The sequence below is a fragment of the Procambarus clarkii genome, chromosome 23, assembly GCF_040958095.1.
Source record: "Procambarus clarkii isolate CNS0578487 chromosome 23, FALCON_Pclarkii_2.0, whole genome shotgun sequence".
Taxonomy (NCBI): domain Eukaryota; kingdom Metazoa; phylum Arthropoda; class Malacostraca; order Decapoda; family Cambaridae; genus Procambarus; species Procambarus clarkii.
The window spans coordinates 13,080,002-13,098,746 of record NC_091172.1 but is presented as its reverse complement, the minus strand read 5'-3'; the positions used below and the strand labels follow the sequence as shown (position 1 = coordinate 13,098,746).

General features: G+C 45.8%; 1 protein-coding gene across 1 annotated transcript in view; it reads left to right on the top strand.

Annotated features, from left to right (window-relative positions):
* Nucleotides 1-18,745, top strand: part of LOC123764086 (intermembrane lipid transfer protein VPS13A) — a 275,027-nt gene that overhangs the window by 136,219 nt on the left and 120,063 nt on the right. Inside the window, 4 exon segments of the mRNA XM_045751613.2 lie at nucleotides 558-584; nucleotides 2,264-2,398; nucleotides 8,726-8,856; nucleotides 12,510-12,672. Of these exon segments, the coding sequence (XP_045607569.2) occupies nucleotides 558-584; nucleotides 2,264-2,398; nucleotides 8,726-8,856; nucleotides 12,510-12,672 (456 nt within the window).

Genomic DNA, 18,745 nt, shown 5'->3' with positions numbered 1-18,745 from the left:
ATGAAACGCCATTTTCTGGGTGAGCCCCGGAGGCTCCCTGGACACCCTCCCTCCCACCGGTCGGCGGTTTTTTCGCGTTGGTTGAGGCTTAGCTTCCGAACTGGAGCTTTGCAGCCGGCGCGGTAGGTCCGGGGCTCCCCCCTCCCCCTCCCGGGGTGGGGAGGGCTGCGCGGACGATCGGCGCGGCAGTAAAGTGTGATGTTTGCTTGTTTGTTTGTTTCCTTGGGATTGTAGGGAGTTTTCTACCTCTCTGTTCGGTTTTTGTTGTAGTTTCTTACCATGTGGGGTTTGTTTTGTTACGCCTACCTTTCTGGGTGCCTAACCCCGGTCGATGGCAGATAAGGAAAACCCCCAACCATATGGGGTTTTCCAGGGCCATTGCTCCCTGAAACCTCTCTGAAGGGGCCAGGTTCTGGCGCTGGTCCCTGGTAGGTCTGAACTCCTTAGCTAATGTCCCGGTCTAACATAACACACATTAGCCCGATAAGCTCCAGGGAGCCTCCGGGGCTCACCCAGAAAATGGCGTTTCATTACATTCAACGCTGGTTTTTTTCTAGATCAGAAAGAAAACAGTTCAGGCAGAGGTGAGTTTAATTAATCATGTTTACTTGTTTCCTTCTGTGCATTAACAATTCCAGTATATCTTAATTAGTAAATCATTAATTACATCGTGCATAGAGTTAAAAAGTAGATTTTTAGTACATAAATATATATTCTGTATAACAAGACACATTGTATTACTGTAGTGATTATCTCTTTTAAATCTCTTATAGCTTTTGTATCAAAGACAGTTTTGGTATACAGTGTAGTGCATGCTAGTCAAGCACTGTATTAACCATTTGTCAAGACATCTATTTCAATATAACCACTTGTATGAAAAGATAGTTAATTTTTTCACAGTATTTCTGGTCCCTCTCTGTAGTTCCCTAATACTGTCATCTGGAAGCTGCCAAGCTTTAGGTAACTTACCAGGGTTTCATTACCTACAATTACTGACTGCGAGACAGGACCCGAATCTTTCCCACTCAGAGAGGCGAAGGGAGGCTCTGAGAATCAGAGATCACCACAGTCAAGCAAAAGACCCAGCATAAAGTCAAAATGCTTTAAAACAAGCAATTGCTTGCAAAAATGTATAACCCTGACAAAAATAATTCAAACAATTGTTTCTGCATAGAGATCACTAAATACTGTAGTTACTCGCTCATCATTAGAAGGTTGCCCTAGAGATTAAGGGTACCTGTCAGTCAGCCAGCTCATTCATGAGGCTGGTGCACGACCTTAGCTGCTCAGTTTTACTGGACCCTCTGCCACATTTCAACTTTCAGATAAGTGGTGTTGGCTATTTCTTGACCAAACGTTCTGTAGGGTATTTTACTTGGTTTTGTTCCATATTTTGCTTCATGTGTGTGTTCTTTGTCTCTCATTTTGCATACACTCTATGTTAGGTTTGTTTTGGCTGTTGAAGAAAGTTTTATCTTTCCTGGTAACCAACCTGTATTGCCCCAGTAATAACCTAGTTAGGGATTATCTAGATTTGACAGCCTTCTTTGTTGAGGCTTTGTTGTGAGATACAGCAGAGTTCTACTGAGGGAGGGGGGGGGGCCATACCTGAAATTAAGCATTGAATATACATAATGAAATAAATCCCTCTTCCTGGTGTGCCACACAATACCTCCACATTCCTGCTTGTTACCCTCCTTTTATATGGAGTTAAGAGAGTGTTGGTTTTGAGTGGCTTGTAAATGAATTGGCTAGGTTTACTGGGATGCCAGGTTGCTTTGGATTTCATTTGGTGGCAGGCAAGTGTATGTAGGCAGTGATTTGGCCATGATAACAATTGTTTGCATTGTTTTCATCAAGGTTACAAATTTTTACAAGTAAGTAGTTGTTTGTTTTCAAGAGTTTGGGCTTTATTTTGGGTCTTATGCTTGGTTCTATGATGATCTGTGAGTCCCAGGTTCCCTTTTGCCTCTTTTAGCATACCAGATTCTGATCCTGGACCCACAGTCCAGGCATTTATTGATCATATTCCTGGTGTGTTCTTCAAGGATTGGCTGCTTTCAGGTTGTAGCATTGGGGAGCTACTGATTGGCCCTCTAGAAAGAGGCATTACATTCAAAGCTTGATTTATGATTTAGTCACTTATATATTACATGTACCTGTACCTTATTAAGCCATCACTAATTACCTAAGCAGTAAAAATATATTTTAGAAATTATATACTTTGTTATTATAAACTTGGCTCTCATTTTTGCATACACAGGTTGACTTATCCAAGATGTACATGACCCGTCCCTTTAGTGGGAAGCTGCGGCGTACAAAAAGGTCAGCGCTGTGGCTCCACTACAGACATTCTCAACATTATACATATGTTTCTGCTCAACTGCATCGCATTCAGGTGAATGTCTATATAATATTCCCTTTACATATAGTATTGTCATATGAACTGAGGGTGCAACCTGTTCTCGTACAAATTACATCTGAATTTGGCCGTTTACCTGTATGGCCAAAAATGAACGTAATTTGAAAATTAAAAAAAAAAATTGAAAATAAATTGGGGATTTTTCTGGGGGGAGCCCCGTCGACTCCTCAGAGCTATCCAGGCTGATGTGCTAATGTCAGACTTTGGCATCAGTCATGTGTATGGAGTTCTGTAAGCCTACTGGGGACCACGAGCCAGAACCTGGCCCCTCCATAGCGGCATGAGGAGCAATGGCTTATAGAAATCCCCATGTGGTTGGAAGCATTCTATGTCTGCCATCGACCGGGTTAGGCACCCAGAAAGGTAGACGTCCCAAAACAAACCCCCTATTCTGGTGAAAATTACTACAAAAAGCCGAACAAGTGGATTGAACTTCCCAAACAGAAACAAGGAAATGAGTGTGATGTCACACATCGCCATGTCGCCGTCTGCGCAGCTCCCCCCTTCCCGGGAGGGGGAAGGGGAAGCCCCAGACCCTCACGCTGACCATACACACCCCCAGTTCTGAGGCTGATGCTATAGACAACGGTCATGTACTCTGGCTCCAGTGGTTGTTTCAGCACTGTGCCTTGTGTGTGGTGTCTGTCTTCTAGGTGGTGCAGGAGCCAGGAGTTATTCTTCAGTACTCAGGCTGCATGCACCTAGGACTCCCTTCCCTAGGTGCCCAGTAAGTACTGCCCATGGGGCTTGGGGCTACCTTCCACAAGTTTCTTGGGTTCTGCCTCTGCTAGGCCGTTTACTGCTTGGTTTTCGACCGCCCTTTGTATGCTCAGGTGTTCTGTCTCCCTTGTTTGCCTTAGGGTAAGGGGCAGTTTGCACTGGTAAGGGGCACGGAGTACTGCGCAGCTTGTTTTCACCAATCATAGCGGCCGGCTCTGTTCCGTCTGGGTACGCTGTCCTTTTGCGGGGTTTCTTTTCTTTTTGTTTGCCTGCCAGGTGGAAGGGGGGTCTGCCTTAGTTATTGCCAAATGTGTACTGAGTACTCTTCTCTCTTCCGGTAATACCCCCCTGCTCGGTCCCCATGAGTGTACACGTCCTGGAGATTTCAGTTCTTAGAAAGTTGATTGGTAGACTTGGGCGCCGGTTAGCAATACCATGCCTGGGCTTCCCTGAGCGTGAGTTCCATCTCAGGATCCTGGGAATTCCCATGGGGGCATGTGGGTCCAATGGATGTGACCCCTGAGTCCCCCCGCTTTGTGCGAGTTTGAGGGTTGTTTTGTCCCCTTGTCTCAGGGTGACTCTCACTGTTTTTGCTTCCGTCTGCTGCCTGTTGGGTTGGTGGCACCTTCGACCCGGAGTCCTGCAAGTTTTGATGCTTGTTTGTGACTCAGTTACCCAGTTTAATGCTGACTATATGGGTGCAGGCAGCACGGGCATTACACGTTGGGTTCAGGTGGTTGCAACGCGCTAGGTTGTTTGCTCCCCGGAAACCCCGAGGCTGCCTCGTTTTGGTTGTTGTGCCGGGGCTTGGGGGTGTTGGTTGCTTCGGTTTTATTTCCGTTCGTGCCCCCTTGTCTTTCCTCTATTGTGGTCTAGTCTGGTCCCTCTCCCCCTCCTCCCTGCATCCTGATCCTCACTGTCTGTGGGTTCGGGGTCGGGGCAGGGATTCGATGGTCTTGAGACTCGGGCGGTCTCGGGGTTTTCCCTTCCTGGGTAGCGACGGAGGCATTCGAGCCTGTTCCTTCAGCTGTGTTGTATGAGTCTGCCAGTGGGCTCCCTTCCAGCTGCCTCGGCTTTTTCTTGGGGTTTCCCACCAACCGAGTATTCTCGGTTGGTGGGAAATTGCACCAACCGAGAAAACTCTTTTTTATTTTTTCGTACCCATTCTAAATGTGTGCGCGGTTGGTTGTGTTCAAAATGGACTCTTAGGACCTCCAGTGAGAGGCAGCCATCTTGGAAAAAATTCGCAGAATGCCCTAAGGCTGCTGGCTGGGTTAGTATTGAGTGACCAACCATGGGTGGCGCACATGCCTCTGGCTCCCAAACACCTGTCCGATGCGGTGTTGAAAGATCGTGCTCTGTCGGTGAAATTCAAACCTTATTGTTTGAAGAACATAAGGGTCATAATATTGGCGAAGCTAGGCGCAATAAGGACCTAACACAAAGGTCGGATGCAAGTAATACAGCACCTATGAGGACGATACAGCAAGCATATCCAGTTGTAGCTCTGAGCACCACCCTTGCCCACCTATGCTATCTCCACTTTATATAGATGATACATAGATGAATCGTTTTCTGCGTTCAGTAATGATGCATCTGATACAAGTAGCATATATGAACAGTGTTAGCGACTTCCATGATGGTGCTTTCCATAGATATTTTCAAGAGTAGCTGAATCTCTTCTTGACTGATGGACACTTCGAGGCTGGCTGAGTCTCTTCCTGCGTGGGACCTTACAAAGTGATCTTTTCATGACTACCTTACACTCTGATCTTTTCCTATAATCTTTTCAAGACTTCCTTACGCTTTACAAGCTTGGCTACATACTACCTACAGGTACTAAAGCCAAGGGTGTATGTGAGTGCGTTATTTGCAAGCATACAGAACAAATAAACAGGAAGCGAAAATCTATCTGTACCTGGTGCAATGAGAGCGAAGTAGTGCTGTGTATCATGGAGTACTTTGTAGATTATTACTCACTTCCAAAGTACTGAGTGTGTAATACAGTGTGTTACTGTGTAAATAGTGTGTGAAACTGTACATATTGTAATTTTAGTGAATTTTTAACAAGTAATATTGCGACAATAAACATTTATTGTGGACACATTACTGACACATGTATCACAGTTCCATGGAACATTATGAACATTTACTAGGTAGCAAGCAGCCAGGACCTCCAAAACCTCCGCGCCCAAATGTCATCCCAAGACATGTTGCCAAAAACGGCAACCAAAGCCACAAACTTACGTACATTGTAAGCATGGGGATAAATAACAGGCTGTCTAGCCCTAATAATCCTGCGGACAACCTGAGAGAACTGAGCCCGGGAACAGGGAAGAAGGAAAACCAGGTCAACCCACAGCGCATCCCCGGCCGCCGAAGCTGTGGCGCCCAAATAACGGCGGAGGGCCACAACCAGACACAACACATGATACCTGGTTTACCTGGTTACCTGGATTATGGGGTTCTGGGAGTTCTTCTACTCCCCAAGCCCGGCCCGAGGCCAGACTTGTGAGAGTTTGGTCCACCAGGCTGTTGCTTGGAGCGACCCACAGGCCCACATACCCACCACAGCTCGGTTAGTCCGGCACTCCTTGAAGGAAGCAATCTAATTTCCTCTTGAAGATGTCCACGGTTGTTCCTGTAATATTTCTGATGCTCGCTGGTAGGACGTTGAACAACCGTGGACCTCTGATTTTCATACAGTGTTCTCTGATTGTGCCCATGGCACCTCTGCTCTTCACTGGTTCTATTCTGCATTTTCTTCCATGTCGTTCACTCCAGTACGTTGTTATTTTACTGTGCAGATTTGGGACCTGTCCCTCCAGTATTTTCCATGTGTATATTATTTGGTATCTCTCTCGTCTCCTTTCTAGTGAGTACATTTGGAGAGCTTTGAGACGATCCCAATAATTTAGGTGCTTTATCTCGTCTATGCGTGCCGTATATGTTCTCTGTATTCCCTCAATTTCAGCAATCTCTCCTGCTCTGAAGGGGGAAGTGAGTATTGAGCAGTACTCAAGACGGGACAACACAAGTGATTTGAAGAGTACAACACCCCTGGCCTGATCAACCAAGCATCAACACCCCAAGGCCCCCTCCAAAATGCAGCCGTTTTATTCTTCGCCAGAAAAGGAAGAGACGGCTGCAACCGAACAAAACGACTACCAGGACGGTGGTCCTGGTGGTCGTTTGGAAGAAGCAGAAACCCCTGCGCCAGAGGAGAGCATGAAGCTCCCATACCCGACCCCCAGAAGCCAAAGCCAACAGGAAAAGAGCTTTATAAAAACAATCTCGAACGGAAGGGGTCACAATAAACCGAGGAGAAGAGAGAAACGAGAGCACCCGGTCCAAGAACCAGGACGATTCGGACATGAGCAGGCCGGAGGTGAAACAATGCACAAGACAACTTGCGAAACGGAGCAGAAGTAACATCAACACCGAAAGCAAGTTGAAGCGGCTCTGCCAGCACCGCACAATACGAGGCGACAGTATTGGGCATAAGATGACGGTCCTGGAACAACCAAGAGAGAAAGGACTTAACAACCCTATCAGAGACCGAAGAACACTTACGCAGTGATAGGAAGAACTGGAAGGACCGCCAGGAAACTTCATACTGCTGCTGAGACGAAGCATGCAGGTGGGAGACCAACAACGATGCCACCTGCGCACCATATAAGAGATGATAAACCCGAGTCAGAAACTCCAGACGCGAAGATTCGACAAGAAGGTCGAACCAGCCTTGTACCGGGCTGGACTGATCCGCTGAAAGAGGCGGAGCTGCAGGTTCGGACACCAAGCAAGCAGCGCCTGAAACCAAGCCTGGGCCAGCCACCAAGGAAGGAGCCAGAAGGACAACTCTTCCCTGGTAAGTCTCCAAGTGAGCCAGGACCTGGAGCAACAATTGAACTGGGGGAAAGAGGTATAGGTAACCTCACCTCGCCCAGTCCTGCCTGAAGGTATCAACTCCAACGGCCTCGCAGTCGGGGAAAGGCGCCATATATACTGGGAGACGCCTCAATCACGCCAACGCGAAGAGATCCACGTCCTGAGTCCCGAACATCTGGCACAGCCAACTGAAGGAGTCGGCGTCGACTGTCCATTCCGGGGAATGGGGGAAGGAAACTAGACAGGCCATCCGCCAAGACGTTGGACACCCCTCGGACATGAACCGCCAGGAGAGCCAAACCCCGAGAACTCAGCAGATGAAACACCCGAAGTGACCAGCCCCAAAGAGCCAAGGGCCGCATCGAACCCCCCCCCCCCTCGGTTCAGGCAGTGAACCATCGGGGAGCAGTCCGAATGGAGCCGGATCGTTGATCCGCAAGCGACTCGAACCTTCCGGAGCGACATCCACACTGCAACTAACTCCCGGACCATGCTGTAAGCCCGACAGAAGGACGGACTCCACCACCCCAGGCTGGCCTGGTGAGCACTGGTCTTCCACTCTTTTCTTCCTGAGAGTGGAAGAGAGTTTCTTCCACTCTCAGCAAGTTCCTTTGTCGACAATACTCGTTCAACCTTATTCCAGAAAGGTCCACGTGGCACCTTAATATGGTCGGAGTCCTGTTGCCTCTCTTCTGGGCTCAACTTGCCACTTAAGATCCAAATCTGATGATTTTTGCAGGAGCGCCCAAGGTCACAACCTCCCCGTCCAAAGTCTAGCCGAACAATGAGCCGGGCTCTGCTTCCTGGGGCAGGCTCAGTGCCTGCTGATAATGTCACAGAAAACTCAATAATGATTGGCTGAGCACCTGAGCCACTACCAGTCACCTCTCACATTGTGTAAGCTTTAGGCATGTGTCGCTGCACTCTAGCAGTTCCCAGATGTGTCACCCCCCACGCGGGCGCCATTTTATTTCATAATCTGCCATACTTAACCCTTTACAGCCAAATATCATGCAAGATTGTGTTTAAGACTCATTCCTTCTTAACTTAAATTACAGCTTGGGCCGTATACAATCTTTCTAGGTGGGTAAAAAGGACTCTTGAGGCCGAAAAAGACTGTTAATAGACAGCAGTCGTAACAAGAGACAACCAGATACAGTATATTTATATAATACAGTTCAGACAACAATTTTTGCTTCTCTTAGTATCCAGTGTCAAAATTATGAATATTACAGGTATGTATAATCTGCCTGGAAACTTTGAATAAACACTTAACAACATTTGCAGGTTAAGTAATTACCCATGTCTCATATTCTAAGACAGTATTGTATAGCATTAGGATTGAAAAACTCATTAAATAATACTGTGTATATGATTGAGGTGAGTTATTTTTATAACAGGACAAAATTTGTGAGACAATGGATACAGCAAAGAATGAAATATTTTCTTTGGTAACTAAAAGTCTGAGATAATTGGGGGACAGTGATGGATTATAAATTTCCAGTAATATTAAGGTCTATATTCAAAATAATTCATTAAAACATGAATTTTGATGAAAATAGTATAGTCACTTGTTCACATTGCATTGTATTACAGTATTCAATACTGTACTTATTATGATATTTTAAATATAATCTTATTTGATTAACAACATCTTTTTATTAATACAGCTTATGTATTTTATGTATATTGAAGGTTGATAACCAACTCATGGATGCAGTATTCCCCACGGTCCTTTACCCCTCCAATGAAAATGGGATCATCCATCCATGTTTGTCAGCGTGTGTGCTCCTTCACTGTGCTCAGGGACAACTTACAACCATCAAGTAAGTTAACAAGCTTCACATGTTGTTTATGATTCAAGATATTTTACCTGTTTTTAATCTCTGCTCTGGTCTTTTACATTGTGTGGTGAGAATGACTACAGTATTGCCCGAAACACTCTGCATATTAGTGGCTTTAGGTACTGTATGTACTAGCTCAGTCTATAAATCCAACATTATGTTTGTAACTCATCTATGTATGTATTTTTACCTGAATAAATATTTGATTTGATTTGATTTGATTTGATTTGACTTGATTTGATTATATAACCAGTAAAGCTGAACATCAGTGCGTTAGTAATGAGTAGGTCTTAGTCTTCTTCGTATACTGGAAGTATATCCAGCAATAGATATTGTATTCACCTAAATGTACTGAGAGTATATACATCAATAGTTATTGCAATCATCTTCATGTACTGGGAGAATGTACAGTAATACGTATTAGCCATCTTTATGTACTCTGGGTATATAGAGAAATAGTATAAAAAAATTCAACAAACCAAAACTGGATTGGTGTTCAAGGAGTAGTGACAACAGTTTACCAGTTACAGGTAACAAGACACCTGGAGGAACTGGATGTAAGGAAGGCAACGGGATCAGACCAGATATTACCAGGTTTACTGAAGGACACTCCAAGGATTCTGTTACCCATTAATCACAGCTTTCAGCTTAACACTAGAACAAGAGAGCTACCAGAAATCTGGAAAAACACAAATGTAGTTCCAATATTCAAGAAGGGGGGCAGACATGAAACTATAGACCAGTGTCACCAACATGCCTCCCATGCAAAATATTGGTAAAAGCCATCAGAGAAAACAATTATAGAACATTTGAGAGAGTAAATTTTGTAATGGAGGCACAGCACAGAATCAGGGAAATTCATGTTTAAGAAACTAGAATTAATTATGTGACAGGGTCACCAAAATAGGGTAAGAAAAAGAAGGATGTGTAGGCTGCACCTTCATGGACTGCCAGAAAGTTTTTGATAAAGTTCTTCATAAATGACTAATACACAAGATGGAGAGACGAGCAGGCATAACTTTGAGACTTAACTAAGTTAAGGAGTCTCTTGGGAAACTTCTTTAGTATTCAAGTAAAGAGCGGCTGGAATTCAATCCAAGTAAAATATAAGGTAAAGATGTGAAAAGGAAATAAGAAAACCTGTTGGTAACTACATCATAAAGTGAAGGCAACTACAAGAAACATTAAGTGTAAAAGACCTGGAAATGGACATAATCAGAACATTAACACCAGAAACTCATGTCAACAGGACAACGTAGTTGTTGTCATGTCAACAGGATATAGGAAATTGACAAACAAAAGAACAACATTTGAAATTTTAAATAAGGAGGCTTTCAGGTCCATTTAAACTGCCTGTGAGAGATCATTGCTGGAATATACAGCACCAGCATGGAACCCACACCATTTGAAGCACAGAAGGGAACTGGAGAAAGTGCAGAGCTTTTCAACTAAAATTGAGTGGGTTCTACTGTGAGAACTGGTTAACGGAATTCAACCTCATAACCTTAGAGAAGAAAAGAAACGAAGGGGTATGATTACAGCATAGAAGATATTGCGAACAACAGACAACGTGGACATGGGCAGAATATTTAAATTGAAAGGAGGTAGGGCAAGGAGGACAATGGTGAAAGCTGGACACACACTTGAATTGTAGAGATAGATGTAAAGAAATTCTTGTACCCTGTTCAGGTAGTCAGCAGATGAAATGCATCAAAGGAAGAAGTTGTCAAAGCCTGTTTCATCCGCAACTTTAAAGAAGTGTAAATTTGTTACAGATAACACTGTTTTCAAACTGAAAGGTTATCTTTATGTTATTATGTAATTTCTAGAGAATGTTATTCAGTGGATTGCAAAGCTCCTGAGAACATTCTCGCAATGCCCAAAGTGAAATTCAATCTGGCCCCATTGCTCTGTTTCTGCCTAAATCTCTTATCATTATTATTAACATCTTTATTGACAAAATTAATTACAATTTTGCCTAATCTGAGGATTTTGATAGTCTTATTAAAGTGAGGATAATGCTGGTATTCACTGTCACACAGGACAGAGGGTCATACATAAGACAATAGGTCTAAACTGTAGGCTGAAGCACATATATATCATGGTTACAATCAATGTTTTAATGTATGGATATGTGAAAACAACTTTCTGCTGTGCACTGCCACACAAGGGTAGGGATGGGTTCATAAGTGATGCAGCTTAGAAGTAATATAAAAAAAAAAATTGTTCTTCATTCTTTAAAATGGACAAGCAAATTTTGGGTAAATTGTTAGGATGTCGTCCAGAACACCTGAGTCAATAAAATAGTTACACAGTTGGTGGTACAAGAGGCCAGGAGGTCTAAAGTCCTTTACGGTTTCACATTCATTTATATAGTGTTCTAGTGAATGCATTAAAGATTTATCACAGAGTTTACAATCTGAGTATTCTGGTAGTGGCTCAGCCTCACCAACCTGCCAGATGTGTCTATAGCCAAGGCGAATTCGCGCAATGACTACATCACATTGCCTGGTTCGGTTACTGTGCTGACCATACAAATACCTATTATTACAAAACTTGTCATAACTTTTAATACTGCAGCTTTCAGGTCTCTGGGCATTTCTTAGTTCTTCTAAATCTGAATTAATTTCTTTAATTTGTATGTTTCTAATAACTGCATTAGATAGTCCAAAGTCATAATCAATGTTTTCTTTCCTGCAAGCCTCATTGGCCAATCGATCTACAAAGTCATGTTTTCCAACTCCAACATGGGATGGGATCCACACAAATTTTATACAAGAGTTATTATCATTAGCAAAAATTACATTCCATTTAATATTACAAGCTACTTCCGACATACATTGTGATGGGATGTGCCTAAATCTCTAAGTAGTTTTATTACATCTTCAATAGAGGCATGCACATACTCTGCAAATACAATTCTTTTAATATGTAATTTTGTCAAGTATGAGTCTTTTGTCTTGCTGCTTATTTTAACTTTTGAATTTTAGATTTGATGATGAATATGCGTGTACTTTGTTTTGTACGAACACACTTTGAAATTGTCTATTTAGGGTCTGGCACATTTCCATTTGTCTGGGCGACTTCCATTTTTGTTTCCGTTTTGAGCAAATCTTTTGCCCAATTTTAATCTCTAGATTTAATTTAGTACATGTACTGTATGGTTTTAATGAATTTATAAAATATGCTGGGTTCCATTTTGCATTCCTCTGCTATCCCTTTCTGAATATTTCTCACTTTTCCTTCTCACAACCACTTATTTGTTTGGGGATTGTTTGTATTTCTCATATGTTTATGGGTTAATCTTATTTTGGCTCCATTTTTTCTTTTGTGTTTTCTGATCTTCTGGCAGTTTCTATTGAACAAGTCTTGTTTTCCAGTTGCACTGCCCAGTTTTGGATTAATATTTTGGGGGCCTTCATTATAAATTTGGGAACAATTTTCTTACATTTCATTTGCATCGTCTCCTCTAAACAACCCTTCACAGTTAAATCCATAGAAGAATTTTTGGCCTCAAATATCCTATGCTACTAACTTACATATCATGGGTAAGTATAATATACTGTACTTTAAATGTAAAGTGTTCATAGGCCATTGCTTATGGAATATTAATTTATAATTTAATGTGATTTCAGGCACCTTAGCCTAGTAGCACAAGAGTTTTTCTTAAAGCTTGACAAGGGATTTTTACTGTCTGTGTATGACGTACTGGAACCCTTACTGCCAAGTCTTCACTCCAGAAGCATTCACACAGAGCTGAAAAAACTGAAGACGCCAATAACCTTCTCGGCTATGAAGGTATGTGTTAATAGAAATTATTATATTATGAAATTGATACAATCACTGTAAATGCAAAAAGTCATAATGTAAAAGAGGGTACCCCCTCATATTAGTTATGCTGGCTGTTTGGTGGAAATAAAAATCACTTTTTAGTGAATATGGAAAGCTTCTTAATGTGTAGGACCATCATATGCTCCCTAAGACAAGATCTATCCTGCTCCCCTAAGGCAAGATCCATTCTGCTCCTAAAGGAGTGGATCATGATTGTCTGGTCAAGGTGATATTCTGCACTGATGCAACATGGATCTTTTCAGCCTAGGGTAAATTAAAAACACTCAAAATATTTTCCAAGCCTACTTACCATCACAAGGAGTAATGATCTTGCAAATGGCCAGTGTGACCCCCCCCCTCCCCCCTGGCTGCTACATTCAACCCCCTCCAAATGGCAGAACTCATTCTCTTGTCTATAGCCCAATCACACATTCTGACTGACAGGTCAGAACCGTCTGTAATTTCAAAGCATTATATGACAAAGAGTGCTGGGAAGATGGGACACCACAAGCGTAGCTCTCATCCTGTAACTACACTTAGGTAATTACACTTAGGTAATTACTAAACATTCAGTATGCAAGAGATTGAGGGGGTAGCAGAAGATTCAAAATTTTGTGCTCGGAATAGCACTCACCATTTTTCCTGAAGCCTCATTTCTTGGGTGGCTCCACAGTGACTCTCCAAAGCATATGCACTGGTATTCCAGGGCAAATAGCATTTCACCAAGGGTCAAACTTTCTCATGGCCTACCATGGGCAAGGACCAGAATCTTGCCCTCCCCCCATCACTGTACTCACCTAGTTGTGAGTACTGTAGCTGTATTCACCTATACTGAGGCATGGAAGCTGAGAGTGTCATAGATACTATCACTCTATCAAATTCCTGTATGAGCTCAACAATTTATGTTTGCTGCAAATCCTTCAGTAGCTCAAACAACTAATCGTTTCTGAAGAGGATTATTCTCTTAAGTCATGGGTGAGCCAGCCCATTGGATGCAGCCATGTTTACAGCCAAACTTATTTATACTGTCTGTATATTACTTATCTAAATGTGAAGGTGATATTCTGCTGAGACTCAAATAAGACATTATTTAACAAATTATATTTCTGGGGGGGAGCCCCGTCGGCTCCCCAGAGCTATCCAAACTGATATGGATATATTTTAGCTTTCTGGCATTAGTCAATATGCATGGAGTTCTTGCCTACCAGGAAACCACAAGCCAGAACCTGGCCCCCTCAGAGAGGCACGAGGAGCAATGGTTTATAGAAATCCCCATGTGGCTGCCTTGTCTCAATGGCAGACAAGCATTCTATGTCAGCCATTGACCAGGTCTGGCACCCAGAAATATAGTCAGCCCAAAACAAACCCCTATTCTGGTGAAAATATTGCTACTGAAAGCCGAACGAGTGGACAGAACTCCCCAACAAAAATTAGCAAATGAGCATGATGTCATCATATTGCCGCACTACAGTATGCACAACCATCCCCCTCCCCGGGTGGGGAAAGGGGGAACCCCAGACCCTTGCGCTGGTGATCCAAGCACCAGTTCTTGGCTGATGCGATACTGGAGAAGTCTTGTGCCTCTGGCTCCTGCTTTTGTCTCAGTTATGTGTCTTGTGACATGAGCTGTTTCTACAGGTGATGTGTGAACCAGGAGTAATATTCCAAGGTACTCAGGCTTCATGTGCCTAGGGTTCCCTTCCCTAGGTGCCTGGTAAGTACTGTACTGCCCTTGTGGAGGCCTCCTTCCACAAGTCACCTTGGGATCTACCTGTGCTGTGCCTTTTACTGCTCGGTACTTGGCCGCCCTTGGGGTCAGCTGGGGTTTTATTGCATTTGTTTGTCTCTGGGTAGGAGGTAGTTTTCATTACTAGTAGGGGAGTGGGGTACTGCTAAGCTAGTTATCACCACTTATAGCGCCCGGCACTGTTCCACCTGGGTACGTTGTCCTCTTGTGGGGGGTTTTCTTTGGTTTTTGTTTCTGCCTTCGTTCTTCCCCCTAGCTGTTGTTGGGGTATATCTGTATAATTCTGAGTTTGGTGGTATTCCCCACTAGGCCCCCATGAGTGGACACATCCTGGGGGTTCAGCTTTTAGCAGTTCGTTTGGTAGACTTGGGCGCCAGTTCACAGAACTCTGCCTGGGCTTCCCTTAGCGTGTAACCAAGGCTAAGGACCCTGGAAAACCCCATGGGGGTTATGTGGTCCGATGCATGTGACACTTGAGTCCCCTCTGTGTGACCTTGAAGGTTGTTCTGTCCCATTGTCTCAGGGGTGACACTCACCGGTTGTGCCTCCGCCATGCTGCCTGTTGGGTCGGGGATTCTTTGACCCGGAGTCGTGTGACGTTTGTTACTTGTACATGCTCCAGTTCACCCAAGCTACTGTTCTTGATATGAGGGTGCAGGTGGCTGCTGCATTACATGCTAGGTTCTGGTTGTTGTAACGAGCTCGGTTGGTTGCTTCCCCGGATGCCCCGAGACTGCCCCGTTTTGGTTATAGGGACCCGGACTTGGGGGTGGGAGTCGCGTCAACTTTGGTTCCGTCCGCCCCTCCTTGTCCTTCGCCTTCTGTTCCTTCCCTCATTCCCCCCATCCCCCCACCTTGCTTCCAGCTCTGAAACATCTGAGGGTTTCGGAGTCGGGGCAGGGTCTAGTTGGTGTTGTGACTCGGGCGGTTTTAGGGGAGTCCCCTTCCACGGGATGTTGGTGTGATGCAGCTTCATGTGCAGATTCCTTCCCTTTTGGCCGCCTTGGTTGCGGAGGATTTGCATACATCTCTGCTGGCTGGTTTCAGCCATGCATTTCTTTTCCCTCCTTGAGCTGTCCTCGGATTGGCTTGAGTTGGATGTGGAGGGGGCTTGGGGCCACCTCTGGGTCTGGTGCACTGCCCTCTGCAGTGCGGGCATCGTCTGCATTGTTGAAACTGTTCACGCGGCTCCTGTGGGATGCGGCGTCGTTTTTTTTTTGCTTCTCAACTCGCATGTCGGCAGACGATGCTTGCCTCTTCTGTGGAATCCGCTTGGGCCCTGGCACTACGGTTGTCTTCGCCTTTTTGTTCATTGCTGTTTACAGAGTCTGCGGTGGTGCAGTATTTGCAGGCGGCTTCGGTTAATTGCCATCCTATGCCCGACTTGTTGGATCTCTGGGGGGCTCATGAGGGGGAGGGGGAGGGGGATCTTCCCAAAAGGGTCGTGCCTGGCCTCGGGATTCCTTCCGTCGTGGTAGGACAGTGATGCTAGATTCAGGGCAGGTGCAGCCTCCGGTTCTATCTTTTTCTGGTTGGGGCGGGGATCGCCCTGTGTGCCATTTTGGTTCTCATAAGGTACATCAGCCCTGTCGCGGTTCGTCCCATTGACAAGGCGATGGGGGTAGGCTCGCTCTGTTTGCTCGCACCTGGTCCCACAATTCGTGGGCCTTTCAGGTTCTTTTCGTGTGGCCGGGGCTGGCCGGCAAAGCGGACAGCACGCTGGACACTGATCCTGTGGTCTCGGGTTCGATCCCAGGCGCCGGCGAGAAATGATGGGCAGAGTTTCTTTCACCCTGATGCTCCTGTTACCTAGTAGTAAATAGGTACCTGGGAGTTAGTCAGCTGTCATGGGCTGCTTCCTAGGGGTGGAAGCAGCCCGTGACAGGGGCTGACTCTTGTGCTCTGTCGAATCGTCTCAGAGTGGGTTTGCTTGGGTGTGGTCGAAACGACCTCGACCCTCAGGTGGGTTTCCTGTCTGTTTCTGGCCCTGAAACGGGATTGTGTAGACCTCCGGTTCGTTCTGGACTTGTCCCATCTGAACCCATGGGTTTATTGCCCCTCCTTTCGGATGGCTACTCTGTCCCAGGTCCGTCTTCTGTTGGAGCCGGGCGTTTGGATGGACCTCAAGGAAGCGTATTGGCATGTACCAGTTCATCTGAGGTTCTGGGGACTGGCTCGGTTTTGTTGTGGGGCATCAAGGTTACCACTTTTGTTGCCTTCCCATCGGCTTGAATCTGGCCCCTCGCATTTTCACATGCCTTACTCGGGTCCTGGTGGCCCTCCTGGGTCTGTTTGATGTTTGGGTTCTGGCCTACTTCGACGACTGGCTGGTTTGGGCTCCTAGCCATTCCACATGTCTGCTTGCCAGGATTTGATTCTTTCCCAGCTCGCCAGGTTCAGGTACTTGGTGAAATTGGTTCATCTGGTTCCCTCTCAGGTTCTGCCTTGACTTGGTCTTGTGTGAGACTACTCTAGCCGCTTCCTTGTCTCTCCCTCTGGAGTCTCTCCTTCGGCTGCGGTATCGCCAGCTTCCTTTTCGTTTTTTGGGGGGTTCAGTGCCTTGGCGCCTACCCGAGCCCTTGCTTGATGTGTTCACAGATGCGTCGTCTCTCGGCTCTCCTGGCGGTTCACTTCTAGGGGGGTGTCCAATGTCCTGGTGGACAGCCTGTGCCGGTTCGTTCCCCCTGTCCACGGAATGGACGGTCGATGCTGACTTATTCCGTTTGCTCTGTCAGATGTTCGGGCGCCCGGGGGTGGACCTCTTTGCGTCGGAGTGGTCACGGTATATGTAGTGCCCATCCCCAACCAAGAGGCTGTCGGGATCAACGCCTTCCGGTAGGACTGGTCGAGGTGGGGGTTCCTGTACCTCTTTCCCCCAGTTCAGCTGTTGCTCCAGGTCCTGGCCTGCTTGGAGACTTACCATGGGCGAGTAGTCCTCTTGGCCCCATGGTGGCCAGCCCAGCCTGGGTTTTAGGCGCTGCTTGCCCGGTGTCTGAACCCTGTGGTTTTTCCGCGGCTCCACCTCTTTCAGAAGATTGGCTCGGTCCGTTACAAGACTGGTTCGCTCTTCTCCTCGAGTTTTCACGTTTGGTATTTTTTACTCGAGTTTATCGCCATCTGTATGGTGATCAGGTGACTTCATTGATGGTGTCCCACCTGCGGGCTTCGTCTCGGCGGCAGTATAAAGTTTCCCGGCGGTCCTTCCATTTCTTTTTAACTCTTCGTCGTTGTACTTCGCTTTCAGTTAGGGTGGTGTTGTTCTTACTCTTGTGGTTGTCCAGGACTGTCATCTTATGCCGAATACTGTCACCTCGTATCGTGCGGTGCTGGCAGAGCTTCTTCAGCTTGCTTTCGGTATAGATGTTACTTCTGTGAGGTTTCGCAAACTGTCTCATGCCTTGTTTCACCTCCAGCCTGCTCAAAATTGAGTTCCACCTGAGCCATCCTGGTCTTTGGACAAAGTACTCTCCTATATCTCTTCTCCTCGGTTTGTTGTGGCCCCTTCAGTTCAAGATTGTTTCTCTAAGGCTCTTTTCCTGTTGGCATTGACCTCTGGGGGTCCGGTTACGAAGCTTCATGCTTTTCTCTGGCGCAGGGGTTTCTGCTCTTTTAGTTGTGGTGATAGGTTTGTTCATCTGCAGCCGTCTTCTTTTCTGGTGAAGAATGAAACTGCTGCTTTCTGGAGGGGTCCTTGGGTTATTGATGCTTGGTTGGTCAGGCCGGGGGTGCATCGTGTGTTGTGTCCGGTTGTGGCCCTCTGCCGTTATTTACGCGCCACTGCTTCTGTGTCCGGGGATGCGCTTTGGGTTGATCCAGTTTCCCTTCTTCCCTGTTCGTGGATACGAGTCTCTCAGGTCATCCGCAGGGTTATTAAGTATAGCCAGCCTGTGGTCTATCCCCGTGCCCATGACGTTCGTAAGTTTGCTGCTCTTGCTGCCGTCTTTAGTAATACGTCCTGGGCTGACATTCGGGCACAGAGTTTTTGGCTGTCAAACAGGCTCCTAGCAGCACGCTACCTCGTTAACATTCCTGGGCCTAGTCGGGCCTGTGTCGCTTTGGGTCGGCGGTTGCAGCCAGTTATCTCAACTTCACATCGAGATGTTGAGACGTCAGTGCTCACGTCTCAACTTCACATTGAGATGTGAGCACTGACCGCCACCTGGATAAGTCCCCTTTCTTTCCTTTTCGTCTTTGGTGAAGTAGCTCCTGGGAGCCGAAGGCGCTCCCCCAGAAAACCAGCTTTGAATGTAATAAAACGCTATTTTCTGGGCGAGTCCCGGAGGCTCCCCGACA